This window comes from Anastrepha obliqua, chromosome 1 (genome assembly GCF_027943255.1).
Source record: "Anastrepha obliqua isolate idAnaObli1 chromosome 1, idAnaObli1_1.0, whole genome shotgun sequence".
In the NCBI taxonomy this organism is placed as follows: Eukaryota; Metazoa; Arthropoda; class Insecta; order Diptera; family Tephritidae; genus Anastrepha; species Anastrepha obliqua.
Window position 1 is genome coordinate 173,885,022 of NC_072892.1, and position 18,112 is coordinate 173,903,133.

At 38.9% G+C, this 18,112-nt stretch overlaps 1 protein-coding gene across 1 annotated transcript; it reads right to left on the minus strand.

Moving 5' to 3' along the window:
- Nucleotides 1–4,178: 4,178 nt before the first annotated feature.
- Nucleotides 4,179–6,770, minus strand: LOC129235382 (homeotic protein empty spiracles). Its single transcript, XM_054869196.1, has 2 exons — nucleotides 5,084–6,770; nucleotides 4,179–4,959 (listed from the first exon to the last, which is right to left on the minus strand). Exons 1-2 carry the CDS (start codon nucleotides 6,327–6,329, stop codon nucleotides 4,607–4,609), a joined length of 1,599 nt encoding a protein of 532 aa, XP_054725171.1. The 5' UTR covers nucleotides 6,330–6,770; the 3' UTR covers nucleotides 4,179–4,606.
- Between the last annotated feature and the right edge of the window lie 11,342 nt (nucleotides 6,771–18,112).

The following is an 18,112-nucleotide window of genomic DNA, read 5'->3' on the forward strand; positions in this document are numbered from 1 at the left end:
ACAACAGCGACAATTAAAACGCCGCTTCCACGAGAGTCGGTTCTACGTTACCGAAACGACCCGGATTTACATATATCCGGCCAAGGACTGCCACTTCAGCAGCATTCCCCGTATGTAAGTATGGGGAATGTTTATGATGCTACAACAACAACAACACCAACACCAACAACAACAACAATAACAACATCAACAACAATAACAACAGCAACAACAACAACAATTACAACAACAACAATAATAACAACAACGGCAGATCGGAAGTCTTGCCAAGGCTTTGGACGATGGTGCTCTCATCTCATCATTAGAGCACTTTGCTTCCTAAAGCGTCACAGTTATCCTCAGTATAGCGAACTATCAAATGATTGGTTGGCAATAATCCATCAAGTATTTAGTAGAAGCCGCTGCCTTACTGCTGCCACCAAATTGATTTGCTAGAAACTAAAAGTAAACGAAACTTCCAAATGACGGTGGGGCTTCAAGTCAGTAACTAACTTATGAAAAGCGACGTTTGCCTTGCAACGCATTGGCAAATGAGAAACTAAACGCTGCAGACGACTCCTTCTGCCATACAGAATGCCAGCTCTCACATAGCAGCGCGAAAAAGTGAATTCTTACGCAGTAAAACAGCGAATTGGTATGCCACCCGGCAACACAACTGTGATTAAACACCCTGACTTCGTTTTATTTTCACAGATCATAAATAAAATGCAAGATGAACGTTTTTCCATGACTGAAGAGGCGATGGACGCATTTCAGTTATAATAACATTTTTTGGAGTTATCTCATTCGAAGTGGAAAGTGCATTGCTCTGCATGGAAGAAGTTTTCAAACAAGAATTTAGTCATTTTCGAGTCAATTGAGCAGATTTGTGCGTGACTACTATCTAGTGGGTGCGGGTTTAGAGCGTGGCGTGAATTTGAAACAGCAAATTACGCATAAGGAAAGTTTTTTCTAATGATCCCCGTTCTCAGCAGGCAATAATTAACGTTCCACTGCATTTCTGCTATGAAAAAGTTTCTCGTAAAAATTATCTGCCACTTGGAGTCGGCGTGAAATTGTAGGACAAAATTTATATTTAAAATTAAAATTATTTAATAATTCCATTGACTAGATTAAGATGCCACACCCTGTACACTGAATTCTCGGGTGGAATTTAGAATAATGTCTATTGGGCAATTTTTGGCAAACTATAATGTCTTTATTAATGAAACTTGGTGGAGATGTTAGTGAGGTGTTAAGGAACACTCTTTTTAACTCCAAATTATTAGGGAAATAATAATTTCATAATTCTTTGCCTTCAAATTGAGCATTTACACAACCAAATTGTAATTCAAACTTCATTTACACCAAATTAATTGCCTTATAAGAAAAAAGCGGTAGTTGAGGTAATAAAATAAATTATTTATTTATTTTCATAATCTACAGTAAATATTGCTTTACAGACTAAAAGCAAATGTAAAGAAAAGGAAGCCAAATTTGGCAACTATAATTAGTAAAAATGTAAATTTAGTTAAGTTTTTTTACAAAATGAGAATAATAAATTATGGTCTCGAAGAGCTCGAGCAATACTCGCAAATTTAGTCTAAAATTTTTCCCCAAGAAAAGGGTAAAAATTTTGAAGACTTCTTTAGTAGAACTTGACAGTAGACGATGCTATTAACAACACTGAAAATAAACGAAAGTGAAAGGAATATCCTTCTCTTTACAAGAGATTCTAGATTAATTAAATTTTTACCGAAAATGTTCCATACACGCGACTCAAATCGGAGGGAACGTACCTACTACATACTTGCTTAGCAAAAATTTTTGAACGCATTCCATTTTATTAATCGAGAGTTGGTCGTAAGATCTCCAAATGATAACAGTGTACTCTAGGTGAGAACGAACAAGGAACGAAAGCAGCAGTTTATAGGTACACGGATCAGAAAATTCAGTTGTATAGCGACGGATGAAGCCTAGAACTGAGTACGATTTGGAAAGAATAAAATTGATGTGCCCTCTGAAGAAAAATTTCATATCGAATAATACTCTAATATCTTTAAATTCTGTCACACTCTGTGGTACATCATTAGAAATGGTGTAGGATGTGCTAAAAATGCACTGACGCTCGAAAATGTTAAATGAAAACATTTTGTAATATTTAAGGATAGACGCGACCTTTTGCACCAACGACGAAGATTGTTCAGGTTAAGTTGAAGCTTCTGAGCATCCACTAAGTCCTTAACAGATGAGAAAATTTGTAAATCATCTGTGAAGAGCAAGAAAATAAAGTAAAACATTTGCTTATGTTATTGATAAAAATGATAAAAAGAAGTGGCCCTAAGATGCTTCCTTGGGGGACACCTGAAGTAGGTTCGATAAAACTCCATCAACTTTTACCACACACCGTCTGTCCGTTAAATATGACTTAAACCATTGCAGAACGGTGGAGTAAAAGTGCAAGCAAGCCAACTTTTTTACTAAAATCTCGTGCGACACAACATTAAAGAGAGTGCACGCAGGTAAAGATTTGTTAAAAGTAATCTCTAGAGGAATTGCCAACGTTGGACAATTCTTAAGCAAAATAGCTGAAAGACCATCCGACCTTGTAAACGTCATCAGATGAGAGGCGCAGATTGCCAAAATTTAGAGATGAGGATGGTTGGTTGGTTTGTTCGTTAAAGTGGTGATTCTTCCAGAGTCCAACTAGCGCTTCCGCACCATTTTGGCAACCTTATTAGGTTGTTGACGTCTAAGCCAAACTCCTGAGTAATGGCTTGCCCAGGGTTGAGATTCTGTCCTTCCATAGGGCAGGGCATTCACAGAAGAAATGGAAGATTATTTCCTTTTTCTCCTGTTGTTTACAACTATGACAGTAGGTGTTGTGAGGGATACCCATTTTTGCTGCTTGTTCGCCGATAGGCCAAAACCCATTTATGACTGCCGTTAGTCTCCAGGCGTCCCGTCGTCTCATGCTTATTAATGCCGATGATTGCTTGTAGGTGAGCCATAACGTTCTGCTGATTTTGCATTTCGTCTGGTCTCTCCATCTACAATCTGCGATTCGAAGGTATTTTAGGGAAATTGCACTCTTGACTGCACCTAATGGTGTGAATACCGATTCTGCAAGAGCGTTATTCATGGCAGATTCCCTCTTGTCAGTTCATCTGCTTTTTCATTACCTTCGATGCTCCGATGTCCGAAGACCCAGATTAAGGTAACTTTATTGTTTTCGCTCAAGGTGGTGAGGCTAGTCCTTCTTTGCTCCACCCCTTTAGAGGTTGTTGTAGCTGAACCCAGTGCCTGGATTGCAGCTTGGCTATCCGAAAGAATAGCGATATTGCCCTTAAACGAGAAATCTGCGATTAGTAGCCTACAAGCTTGAGGTAGGGATATTTCCCCGTGAATTCCAAATCATCTCTAAAAAGCTGCTGCAATAAAAGAGCAGCATTTAAGGAGACGTCTGCGAGATGTCTGTTCAAACAACAGCAATAACGTCTGCGAGTATGAGTATTACACTATTACACACATAAACACACATAGGCACCTTAACAGCCGTAATTGTCGCGCTCAGCACAGGGCGCATATAAATAAAATAAAAACCGCTTCATCAAACAAAAAATTACGCCGTTAAACATTTGAATGAAAATAAAAAACATTGGTTTCGAATTTATGATTTTTTAATTGTTGATTTAATTTTTTATAGTTTTTTGCATTCCATATTAAATTTTTTCATTTATACTTATGAAATTATAAAATAATATTTTACACTTAATTAGTTAGCTGCACTTAAAAGTAATATCGAAGAATTTAACTATGATTTTTAAGACTTAAAGGAAACTTAATTATGTTTTAATTAATTTATTTAGATAATTTAGTTATATTTTAAGCGAAGTTGAGTGAGGGAGAACCAAAAAAAAAAACAACAATTATCAGTACGATTTCATACAGATTCTGTAAAGTAAAAAGTGAGTTGGTATTTTACAAAATTTAAATTCGAAAATTATAAAAATATGAAATTGAAAAGGTATAGCGTGAAATACATGAAACCTTTACAAATTTGGCACATCAACTGCTAAGCCGAACGCCGTTACAGCAACGGTGACTGTGGTTTTCGTTTTAGATTTAAATATATATTTTTTCATTTTTGGGTTTCTTTAATACTTGAAATAAATTTATGCATATTTTTTACTTTTCATATTTTCATATATAAATCGCGCTTTCAGTTTAGTTTTCTCACTCTAAATTAACGTTCACTAATTTAATACTTATTCAAACTATTTGTGTGTGTATGCGTTTTTCTACTTGTCGCAGCTAATCCGTTTTAGCCATTTTTTTCTATATAATCATAAAAATTTAACTTTATATCACATAATTCTCGTCGTTTCCGCACAACGCTTTTGCCACCTTAACTATTTTCTATCACCACTTTAACTAATACAAACACACTCCCGCACACACTCACACGCTCACGCCTGCAACAGTCTACCTTTTCTAGCAATAAATTAAGGAACTCTCACATCCATGCACACGGCGAAATTACACTATTTACATAACGGTTTTTTTTGTGTTTTTGTTTTTTGTGCTTTGAAATCGCTGTCGTTTTTCAGTAAAGCGCAAAGTCTCCTCAATGACTGCCGTCCAGCTCATGCTCCTCATCACTCGGGCAATCATCCATTTCCATGTCGATCAGCTCATCATCGTCATCTTCGTCGCAACTAGCTGCATTGCGGCTACGGTCCAAGTGCGAGCCGTCGCCCTTGTCGTCCTCTTGCTGCATGCGCTTGTGCTTCGTGCGGCGGTTTTGAAACCAAACTTTCACTTGCGTCTCGGAAAGGTTGAGCGATTGGGCGAGCGCTTTCCGTTCCGCGCCCACCACGTACTGATTGCTTTCGAAGGCGTGCTCGAGCTTGAGCAGCTGGGAGGGCGAGAAGGCGGTGCGTATGCGCTTCGGCTTGCGGAAAGGCTGCAGTAGGAAATCTAAAAGTAAAACAAGCAGCGAAGATAGTGGAAAATTAGTATTGGTGGGCGGTGGGCGCTTTAAAGCTGAAGAGTTTTTGAAATTCTGAATAAAAAAATATAAAAAAAATTTGCTTGTACTTACTTCCTGGAAAGCGGTGCGGAAAGATGCGTCCGTGGCGGCTCAAGAGCCACGGATACAGTGGGTAGCTATCGCGCGGCATGCCTGGTCCAGCCATGAACGGCGCTGCATGTGGCGGCAAGCCACCACCCAACACATGGCCCGCTTGCAAGGCGGCCGCCATTTGAAATTGTGCGGCGGCGATTAGGTGCGGATTGTGCTGCGGCGGTAGCTCTGGCGGTGGCGCATTAATGTATGGCGGCAACGCTTTAATGTCGGGCATGCCCTGCTGTGGTGGCGGCGGCACACCGGCGGGTCCCACGACGGGAAACGGACGCACCAGACCTGGCGCGTGTGGCAAGCCGGGCATTAGCATTGAGCCAGGGCCGGCGCCGAGCACGTTTGTGGGTTTGGGATATTGCGGCGTTGTGGGCTGTGGTGGCGCTTGTTGTGTGGGTGTGGGTAGTGCGGCTGGACTGCCAGGTAGCAGCGCGGGTGGGGACGAAGGTTGCGAGGCTAGTGGCGAGACGGACTTAGGTGGTGTTTGTGGCGGTTGCGGATGTTGCTGGGGCGTAGACGGATTGGGTTGTTGACGTTGCGCGGGATGCTGTGCTTGCTCTTCGGCCAGAGACAGCGGCGAGCGTTCGCGCTTCAGATGCAACATATGTGTGATGGCGGCGGGTGTCACTTCGGGCGAGGAGAGACGTGTTTGTGCGGGAGGCGGTGGACTGTACGGGCCGGCGGAATGTATGCTCAAATTGGCAGCAGCCGCGGCTGCAGCGGAACTATGCAAACGTTGGATGAGTTCTTGTATGTCCTGACGCATGGGTGCGCCGCCATTGGGCGCTAACTGTTGTTGTTGTTGCTGCTGCTGCTGATGGTGGTGCTGGAGCAGCAGATGTTGTTGGAGCGCGTGTTGCTGCGCTGGCGACAAATGTGGTGGCAAGTGTCCGTGTGTCATATGCGGATGCGTGTGCAGCTGTAGTGGCATGTTGAGATGCGCTGCGCCAGGTAAGTGTGTAGCAGCGCCCGTTGTGAGCGGTACAGCGGGTGGGGTTTGTGGTGGTGAACTGGGTCCATTATTGGTGCCACTTGTTGTGTTTGTGCTGGCCAACTGTTCGCCTGTCAGTTGTTGAATGCCGACGGCACTTTGCGGTGGCGAGGCGGTTGCATCATTGCCCACAATCGATTCGATGCTGAAGCCGATCTTCTGCTTTGGCGTTGGCATTAGAACGGCTGAGGTGGGCAGCGGCGGAATCATTTTAGTCATAAATAAATTTGTTTGCGTGGCTGCTGGCGAGGCTGGAGGAGGGTGCTGCTGCTGTGTTGAAGCCGCGTTTGGCTCGGCAATTTTTGCGGTTGCAGGCAGCAAATTTTCACGAAAATTATTTGCACTCAAAGTTGTTGGTTGGGGTTAAAAGTTTGCTAATTCGATTTTTTGTAAAATACTTCTGTGAAGCTTACTGGCTCATCACAAATTGGCAAGCACTGCACTGCACTTCACTTTGTTCACTGCTTTTGCGACTAAAATTAGTTTTCTTATAGTTGTGTGCATGTTTTTATGCTTAAAATTTTATTTTTGTTACAACTTTTTCGCATACACGCAAATCTCGGCTTACTCGCGTAACCGTTCGAATCGGAAAAATGTCTCTGTTCAAATTTGTTTTTATTTTTTGTTTTACTTTTTTTCTACGACGTGTGTCGACGCGCACTCTACGTGTTTACTCAACAACATTCGCTGTCAGAATAATCCAAAACTGTGCACCGCTGCCGCACCAAGTATACAAAACCAGCGCTCGAAACCATCGTTTCGACGGGAACGCGCTCTCGCTCAATACGCCACTCATTGCTCATTCAACTCATACATAAAGAAACACAAATTACCGCGCACACATTGAAACATAAACTCAGCGGCTACACTTACACACACATCCGCCACCAAACCTGTACAACCGGTTCAGTTCAATAAATAGCCAACGTTCCCCCATTCACTACATGCATAAGTAAATATGTACCCATGTATATACGCTGCTATATGCAATTGGTTTGTTGCTTGATGTTCGAGCGCAGCGAATAGCTTCAAAGTGGGCTGTACCCAAACCGGCAGCCTGCGTTGAGCCGTGCAACAATTCCCATATCCATATTTACGCTACAGCGTACATAAGCACGACACTCTGTGTTACTCTTGTGTGCCTACTGTGGATTTTATCTGGCAGATACTTTGTAGCTGGCACGAAAGAGAGAGAAGACAACACAGCCACTATTGCTATTCGTGGTGGCCACTACTCGCTCAGTCAATATTTACTTTTTCGCATTTATTGCTGCGCTACCGTGAAATCGTTATTTGCCTTTGCCTTCACTCACTCGCTTCAAGTGCGCTTCAGCTGGCTTTGACTAGCCAGGCTGGTGGTTGTTGGTAGGCGTTACCGAATTTAATACGCCGTATTTTACGCTCTAAATCGTCGCTTTCTGCATATGGCTTCCGTAGTTGTTGTTCGTATTGTTGTGGCCATTACTATTGTAAGTGGTGCGGCTAGTAACGGCAAGCGTATGCCAAAAAGTTTCCATTGCAAAATGTACATATTACGCGCTGTAGTTGTTGTACTCGTAGTGTTATTTATTGTTGCTCACGAATATAACAATCATTTACGTTGTAGTTGTCGCTGTTGTTGCAATTGCCACCACAGTTCTCACTGTGTATAATTCAGCTTAATCTGTCATTCATGGTATTCGTGTATTTGTTGCTATTGCTTTCAGCCAGCTCTCTGCGAGTACGTTAACCGCAAATTATTTATGTGTAGTTACTCTTATTGTTTTTGCTTCATTTCTCAGCTGCAGCAATAATTTTCTCATTTGTCGCCAAATAAGCAAATTTAATGAGTTTAATACTGCCGCTCAGCTCAGCTGCCATTAGCAGTGTCTACTCACTCACGCCCACTCTCTCTCTCCCTGTGCACTTACTTATATGAATGCTTTTCACAAATGTTAGCTCTTGCTGGTATATGTGCACATGTATGTATATATAATCGTTTGCGTGCATACATATATAACAATTTTCTTGGTTGGACGATACCACAAGTATATCCTGATGTTATATACTTATGAAAAATTTCAATTGTAAGTGGAGCGATCCTTGTGCCAATTATTTTACTGCCAGATCTTTGCCGTCATTTCTATCTAATACCTCCATCTCAGCCAATATACGACTGTTTTTAATGTATGCTTCGCATACTAGCATTTTCCGTTAAAACGTATTCATTGGGTTTAATTGGAATGGATTTAAAAAGCACACAGCTATGCTCCAATGATTACTTAATACCTCCTACGGGGCGCTGTTTCTGCGCTTTCAAGGTGGAAATTTCGCGTCGGTGGTTCATTATTTTAATGTGAAATGTTGAGGATAGGCAAGCGGGTAGTGCATGGTTTCTCAAGTGTGTGTGTGTGTGTGTATGTATGTATTTGCGCTTATGCTTTTCATACCTCTTTGCACAACTTTTAAATATATTTGCTGTTCGTGTCATTTTCAGTGTTAAGTATTCTCACTTTCTTTCGCAGCTTCTGCTAAGTATCATTTATCCCCAGAAGACATGGATTATTATTAAAAAAACTTATTGTGAATACAGTATTAAAAAATATTATTATTTTTACAGGCTCTAGTGATGTTGCAAGCAGTGAGTTCCAGTTGAAGTAGGTCCACATATACACCCCCACTCCAGCAGAAACGAAATTTTTATAAATAATAAAAACAAAAAAAAAAATATGAACGAGGTAATAAAACCCCCACATGTACTTTTTATTTATATTAACCCCCTTGTCTATAACCAACATTTCGACATTGTCGACTGACGTCATAAGGTACCTGGGTTGTGATGTGACCACGCCTTTGGCGTCTATTTCATTTAGTATTCGCTGAGTAATTGAGAAGTGTAGACGATTTCAGTGTGATTAAAAAAAACCTAATTGAGAAGAAAATGGAAGAACTATCTGAGCAAGAATTCGCAAGGTAAACTTATATAAAATTAGTATTTCGGTATAAATTTACGACCTTGATGAAACTAAAAAAAATGATCTGTTATGTATTTCATTATTAGGTTGACTGCTGTAGAGAGGACAGCGTACTTGGCCGCGTTACTGGGAGATGAGTCAGGCCCTGAGAGTTCCACGTCATATAGTGAGGATGAAGAGTGGTTTCCGTTAGCGAGAGAATAGTCACAACGTCAGACTGAAATTTCTGACAGTGAAAAGATACCAGGTGACCGTGATAGCGAAGTCGAGCAAGAGGAAAATGACGACGAGCCTACTGAAGTGGACACATCACATGAATCGCAGCCTGATTTTCTTGTGGTCAAGGACGGTACAATATGGAATAAAACACCAAGTTCCATTCAACGTCAAACTGCAGCTCGAAATATAATTCGCTAGAGATGTGGTCCTCATCGAAGCACGGATATAGTGTCAATCTTGGCCACTTTCAAATTGATTGTCACGCATGAAATGGTTGATATCATTATACGACACACCAACAGGAAAGCAAACATGGAATACCAGAAGTATAATGAAGCAAATCCTGAAAAAAAACAGTACGTGTGGAAAGATTTGACGCCTGCAGAGAAATGCAATTGAAAGTGTCATTGAACAACCTCTGGCACCTCTGACTGTTGCATCGATCAACATCAACTACAAGCACTCAATAATTCCGGACGAAAAATTGTTGTAGGATCGTGCTACATATGTTATAAAGGTGAATTTAGAATGAGGAGGAAAACACGAAAATCATGCTTAGAATGTAATAAGCCTGTTTGTGACGAGCATTCAAAATCTATTTGTAAATGTCTTGAATGTTTTAATATTCAATAAATATTTTTCATAAATTTTTTTTATCAATACTAATGATTTGTGTGTAGTAATTCTAGATACGCTTTCTACAATTTTACACTTCCAATATTGATTTTATTACAATTACAGCACGAACAATACACTGGAATCAAGTGGGTAGCCGGGTACCCTGGTTATTAAACAAGCGCGTTAATTAGTTTGACCCCCAGGAATCAAATGCTATTTTCATAAAAAAAAAACATTAAAAGCATAGGTCGATGTAGAATTGACCAAATAACGAGAATCCGGGCGGAAAAAAATTTTTATCAAGCAGTGTTTGAATTGTACTATCTCCAAGATGGAAAAGGGTACCCGGGTACCCGGTTATTGATATAAGGATTAACACTCTTTATTTGCGATGTATAATTCAAGACAGTTAAGATAAAACTTATACTTCTAAAGGAACTCTATTTTTATATGTCTTGTCGTTTGCAACAACGCTTCTAGAATGATCTCTATGAATTCAGTGTGGCCAAAAGTATAGGTATAGATTTGTTCCCGTAAGACACTTTCATCTGTGTTCCCACAACTAGTCGCCCACTTTATCAAAGTTGAGAAATATAAATAAATTCATTCATAAAAATGTAATATCAAATATCAAAAATAGCAAATCCAATAATCAGCCGAAAAGTTGATTTCAATTGGCCGCCTATAAGTTGAGATTTGCCTCCATGACCCATTTTTTTGCGAAATCCCGTTAAGGATAAATGTGAGGAAAAAACCTGCTCATCCTTCTCGCGTGCTGATACGCATCATGTCACTTTTTGCTTAATGTTGAGTTTTATGAATTTGCGAGTAGTAAATAAGACGGGCCACTTGCCTTCAATTTCTCCTCTTGTGACTTTCCTTGATTCAATAGCATTTTACTTGACATTAACTCGAAATATTTGCTTTTTGGGTTAGATTTTGATGCGTGCTACTCTGCCGTTAAAGCTCAGTTGCTCGAAATCTTTATGAAAAATGTACCACAAACTAAAGAAACAACCTTTTAAGCTTCCAAGGTGCACTTCATCATCATCAACATCATTTGGTACTACAGCTCTGTGTGAGCTTTGGCCTGCTGCAGAAAAATGTCTCCATTTGACCCGATCTTTAGTTTTTGTTCGATTGTAGGTCTTTCCAGTTGTTCGACCTTGACTTTCCCCATGCCGGCTACTACACCTGCGTATTTAGAGAACTTATTTGCCGATTTTTTCAAATCTAATTTCACGCGTGACAATGCGGATACGTTTTCTTGAGTTTTCTTGTCCTGTTAATCAACTCTCAGCTCGTTTTGGCTATTAAAACCTTGTTTCTCTGGGTTGAGGTAGAAAACTGTGGATTTAAAAACTCTTGCGGTTGGAAAAATTTTCACAGACTAATAAAGATTATAACAATAATTTTAATTATAATTTAATAAATAAATAATAATAATTAAAATAAAGATGAGCTTTCCGTGAATTTCCTCAAAAATTGCCCAGCTATTCTTATTCATTTCAATCAACGATTAGAAAATCCCAACTATTAGTCCAAATATCAAAGGTAGCGAAAAAAAGTGTGCAATTACAGGCCACTCCCAAAGCCTTCTACATTATTCAAACTTTACGAAGGAATTGTAAAAAAAAGATGTTTTGCAACTAAATGCTTAATTTCACCCAATCAGCTGGTAGGTCTGCATTTCCCAACATATCTGCCTTTGGTTTTGCTGTACTTTTTCGTTTTTCAACTTTTGCTAAAAATTTTCTAGTCGACTGTGTTTACACAAGCTTTCCCAAAACATTTGCTGGAGTTTCTCATGCAATTTTATTACGTGAACTCAATTTTTTTAATTAAATTAAATTAGACTTGCTTGGTTTTCATCATGTTTTCTTTCAATGGTTAAAAACGTATTTATCCAATAGAAGAACTGTGGTAATGATTGAGGGTGAATGCTTGGAACCAAGGCGAATCTATTCAAGGTGGTGGCATTCGAGCAACAACAATTTTTTTTTAAATTAGAACTGTGAAGGGAAAGAGAATAGAAGAATGTAATTAATGAGAAATTATTAGGAGCGCAACTACGTTCTCGGTGTTTTTTTTTTAATGAAAATACAACTGTATTCTGAAAAAATGGTTAAATGAATCTTTGAAAGTATTGCCCATCCCTGGCTACTACTTTTTCCCATCTTTCTTGTAGATCTCGTACACCGTCGCGGTAAACTGTTTATCTTTTCAGGTTATCCACGGATCAACCCATTTTTTGATGCCTTCATATGAATGGAGCTGTTGGTCAGCTAGACCATGTGCCATCGATCAGAACAGGTGATAATCGGATGGCGCACTATCTGGAGACTATGGCGGATGGGGTAGGTTTTCCCATTTCAGTGTTTCCAGGTAGGTTTTAACGGGCTTGGCAACGTGAGGCCGAACGTTGTTATGCTGTAGAATCACTTTTTCATGCCTCTCCGCGTGTTGCGGCCGCTTCTCGCTCAGTGCTCGGCTCAATCGCATCAATTGAAGTCGATAACGATCCCCATTGATGGTTTCGCTTGGTTTTAACAGTTCATAATAAATAACACCAACTTGGAAATGGATTGGCGTGTAACTCCTAATACTGAAACAAGCTCTTCTTGCGTTTGACACGGCTCCTCGTTGAGCAATGCCTCGAATTCAGTGTCTTCGAAGGTTTTTGTCTTCCTTCACGCGGACGGTCGTCAACATTAAAATCACCGTCTTTGAAGCGACGGAACCAATCTCGGCACGTTGTTTCACTTAAAGCAGCATCTCCATAAACGTTTTGTGACTCTCGATGCGCTTCAGCCGCCGCTTTTTTTGGAATAAAAGAGGAAAATCAACACTTCTCGCAAATGACGATTATTCGGCACCAAATCAGACATTTTCACAAAACCAAAAGTATATGATACCAAAGCAAAATCACTAATGTGTCGAAGCAGTTTGTTTACCATGTGTCTCAGCTGGGTTTATGAGGTTTAGGTTATGTTAGAATCGACTAGCACACACCGCTGGCGGCATCTATTGACAAACAGCGGGAACTTAGTTGCACACCTATAATATTTTTAATTTATTGTTTAAGCCGTTCGCAGTTTGTTTCCATTTCAGTAAAAAAAAACACTTTTTTGCTACCATTTTTCCCAAAGGAATCTAATTTTTTCTATTTTCTTAACCCTTCCTAAGTACGACTTTTTGTAGGGGAGTGCCAAAACTCTAATGTCACAAGTGAGCAAACCTTTAAGAATTGAATCATGGACATAAACTTTTTCTATAGACTTTTCGACAAGAACACGATTATGCGATGAATTAAAATTGACAGTATAATTCATCACAATCTACGCTATGATTTAATCTGTTTTAAACAAATATTAATGCGATATATGTAAGCCCTTCGATCTTATAAATACTGGCCAAAGAGCTTCCGGCTACCAATATGGGATCGCTGCACCTCTCGGCTTTTCAGAATATTTTAATTTATTATCTTATTGACTTTTTTCTTTGGAGCCACGTGGAATAGAAGATCTACGCCAACAGGCCAGGGTCGACTCAAGACCTCAAAGATGGAATTCGTGAGGCTATCGAGGACATAGGGCAGCCACTTTGCAATTCGGTTATGGAAGATTTCATGAAAAGGATATTGTCCTGTAAGCGTGGTCATTTGCCTGATGTTATTTTCCACTATTACCGGCATACCTTCCTCCTTATAAAGAAATAAACATCCGATCATTTATATTAAAAAATAGCATTTTTCTTTGAATATTAGAATAACACCTCGTATTTGAAAACCCTTTACTATCGGTTAGGAAGCAAGTTAGTTTTAAAAGTCAAGCAGATTACTACAACAACAACATCCAGTGACATTAACGAAGCCAAACAAAGTACTCAGTTTGGTATTTAGTACAACAACACTAATTGAGCGTAATGTATAATAATTGCTTTAGAATTTTGATTATTTATATTTAGAAATACAGACAAATGTTAACACGCGCATGGCTTATTAATGCCATATCAAAATAAAATAAAAAAGCTATAATACAATATATTTTTTTTAATGTGCGTACTCTCTGCTGTGTTAACACTTCTACAATAGCATGAACATAATTATCATATATTGTGCACATGCACCCCGCAGTAGAGCTACTAATTCCGAACTAGTGCTCTTCTAGTGAATGCAAGACTGGTTCATATCGGCAATATAGAAATTATAAATATCATAAGAATTTGAAGAATCCTTCCAAGTAATACGAGTATTAAATGCACGTTGCGTGCCTTGTCAATAATCTCGACCCCCGATTGTTACAAAATCTTAAAAAATAGGAAAAACTTTGCATGAGTATTTGCATGTATAACCGGTGGCTTATATGACCAAAACAACTTTCTTATAGGTAAGTCAAAGCCACGGCATTTGTATTTATATATTTATTTTTTATTTCAGCCTATAGAGAGATGACTTGCAGACTCATACAATTAGTTAAATGTTAGAAAAAATATATTATTTTTTGTTTAAACATCCCAGCCTCTTCCCATCTTAGGAAGAATGGAATTAGGAATTCTCTCTAAACAACTTCGACACAACAGTCTATACAGATGGCAGTAAAATGGATTGTGGTGTCGGAGCTGGTATATATTCTCAGAGACTTAAAATTGAGAAATGTGTGCGCCTCCCTAACACCAGCAGAGTCTTCCAGGCGGAAGTAGTGGCAATTGGGGAAGCTTGGCTTGCAGTAATACGAGTAACTGGCTTTTGGTCTATCAGAGAACAAGCAGCCAAAATGGGTATCCTTCACTATACATAATGTCACAGTTGTAAACAACCGGAGAAAAAGGAAACAATCTTCCATTTCCTCTGTGAATGCCCTGCCCTATGGAAGGACAGAATGTTAACGGTGGGTCAACCTCTGTTCGCGAGTCTCGAGCAACTTTCTTGGTTAGACGTCAACAGCCTAATAAGGTTCTTAAACCGCACAGACTAGATATAGCCAGCCTTTGGGAGGCACTTACACAATTTGGCGGCAGCTTTGCTGCAGGCCAAATGTTTACACTGTTTCAATAAGTTCTTATACTATCGTACTGTAAATTAAAATAGAATTAATAGATATAGGCGGCCGCCGTAGCCGAATGGGTTGGTGCGTGATTACCATTCGGAATTCACAGAGAGAACGTCGGTTCGAATCTCGTTGAAAGATCAAAATTAAGAAAAAGTTTTTTCTAATAGCAGTCGCCCCTCGGCAGGCAATGGCAAACCTCCGAGTGTATTTTTGCCATGAAAAAGCTCCTCATAAAAATATTTGCCGTTCGGAGTCGGCTTGAAACTGTAGGTTCCTCCATTTGTGGAACAACATCAAGACGCACACCACAAATAGGAGGAGGAGCTCGGCCAAACACCCAAAAAGGGTGTACGCGCCAATTATATATATATATAATATAATAGATATAGGTGTAAATATTATAACAATAAATATGTATTACTAATTTACTGAAGGAAATTTCTTGTGATGTGGCAGGAATTCAGCAGAGCCCCTTTTTGAAGGTCATAGTTGAGGTGCCTCTCCAATTTGAGCTTCTTGAGCTTTTGCGACAGATTTCCGTGAACGAGTCCGTGGGCCGATATGATCAGTGGCTACATAAAAACCTTTCTGAGTTTCCACTGCCGCTTGAGGTCAATCCCCAAATCGGAGTATTTGCTGATTTTCTCTGTGTACGTTTTATGAATATTTTTGTTCAATTGGCGTCCCATGTCTATGACAAACGCAGTGTTGTTATTTTTGTTTACTACAAATATTTCAGGTCTATGTTATTATGAGTTCTTGTGGTATCCGTAAGGATTGTTCTGTCGTAATAGAGAAGCATGTTCTCATCTTCATGCACTGGTTCTGGAACATATCTGTAATTGGGTGTCTTCTCAGGCTGAAGCTCGTACATTTCAGCAAGTCGTAGGTGTATAAGTTTTGCAACATCGTTGTGCCGTTTAAGGTAGAGAGAGTTTGCGAATAGAGTACACCCAGCTAGAACATGGCTTAGACTTTCGTCGTGGCCGCTACACCTTCGTCTGCCGGGGCATTGGGCTCTCTGATGACATAGCGGGCGACCGCTATTAGAAAAAACTTTTTCTTATCTTTCACCGAGATTCGAACCGACATTCTTTCTCTGAATTCCGAATGGTAGTCACGTACCAACCCATTCGGCTACGGTGGCCGCCATGCAGCATTGTTTAATATAGTAAAATTTACAGTTTCACGTGCTTATAAAATTTTTCTTCAAGAATTTTTAAACTGTCTAACGAAGAACTTTAAACTTATTTACATATAGCAAAATATGAGCTACCGTTACATGTTTTATTTTTGAAGTAGTTCATCGGTAATACAATTTTTTGTTTCTTGCTTTGTGTTTTTACAGTTGCTTCAATGTTAACACAATTTTTGTAATACATTACCATTCTGGTCCCATTCGAGCTGGTACAAGACTAGTCCAAAAAATACTAGTTCTCATTTACTTAACGCGTTTCACTAATTTTGCATTTTGTCTCTGTGGTATATGAACATGACAATATACAAGCAAACATAACACTAACATACAGATTCTGGGTGGCCCACAGCCTTATCATAGAAACTTTCCACTTTATTTAATAAATAATTAGAATAGAAAAATACAATCAGTTCGCCGGCTAGTCAAGCAGATTTAATAAATATTATCAAATTACCTCAATTTAGAATTAAATAACCAAATTAAACATGAACAGCAAAATATGAATTTCAACAAAAAAAAAAAAAATGAATAAATGAATAAGGAAAAAAAACTATAAAACTTATGCAAATTTGTGATTAATTGAAATAACGGCACTATTTAATTATAAAAACTCTAACACTCATATGGAATGCAGGAAGCCAGAGTGCGTACACGTTTTGCACATAAAAAGAAAGGTTTCGAATATAAAAATTTTTGCAAAAAAAAAAATATATTATAAATTGGTTTTAGTTAATGAAATATAATGAATGATTCTGTTTATTTAGTTGTTATTAATACTACTGACCACTACTTACATATGCACACACACACATGAGCATTATTGCGTTGATTAGACTCCAAGAAATTTTTTGCGTACTAAGGAAAGAACAAATTAGTAGAGAGGAGATGCGGTCTATTAAATAAAAGCTGGTATATGTATTTGATTATTTTTGTTATTTGTTTTTTTTCCCCCATGCCTGCGAGCCTAATAACTAATAATAAAATTTAATTACCAGGCCTCCATTGCATCAGCGGGAAACGTGATCAGACCAGGCTGAGGGAATGGGATGGTGTGACAGTGATAATAATATTTGGTTGTGTATTTCCACAAGACTGTGTAGTAAAAATATAATACTTTGTACTATGTTTCTTTAATCAAAGATGCGTACATGCGACCAAGCAATGCTCATTAATTTATTACGCTGATAACCTACAAGTAAGGCGTGTGAAGACAAAGTGCCGCAAGCCCCCAAAATTAAGTGTCGTGGGTCAATACGTGGCGAACTCAAAAGTACGACTGTGATACATACATACATGCATGCCTACATATGTATGTGTGTGTGTGTGTAATACGTTTGTTTGTTCGATGAATTGTGATTTATGATTCGTGAAAGCTTTAGTACGAAATAAATTGTATTAACATTATTTTTACCCACCTTAATCAGCTAACTAAGTCTGTAAAAATAAAATTTTTGAAAAATTTTTAAATAAATTTCATATGGCCTCCTGTGCGCTCATACTCGGCAATACACTCACGTTTAGCACTCAATTGCCTGTGGAAAGCCACTTCTCAGATGCCACTGAACCGATTTTAATGAAATTTATTTGCAAATTATTGGCAACAGTCATAAATCTTACAAGTAATAACCGCCAACAGCTTTGTTTTTCGTGCTCCGCAATGAAGAATGAATTTTTTTTTCTAAAATATTATACAAAAATAATATTTTCTTATGCTTCTCCGCATTGGCGCCTCAAATGCGTCTGTGTAGTGAGAATTTTAATTATATGCAGCCATTGTCGTGTGCCAAAAATTATTCATGTGGAGCAGTGACATTATAAAATTAACATTTAAATTATTGTATTCGCTGGTTTTTGTAATTTTCGCAAATATCGAAAATTTGCAAGCCATTTTTTTAAAGTGATTTATGTTGCAAGTTCATGTTAAGTTGATGTCCAGAATGTTAAATCTTTCGCTGAACATTA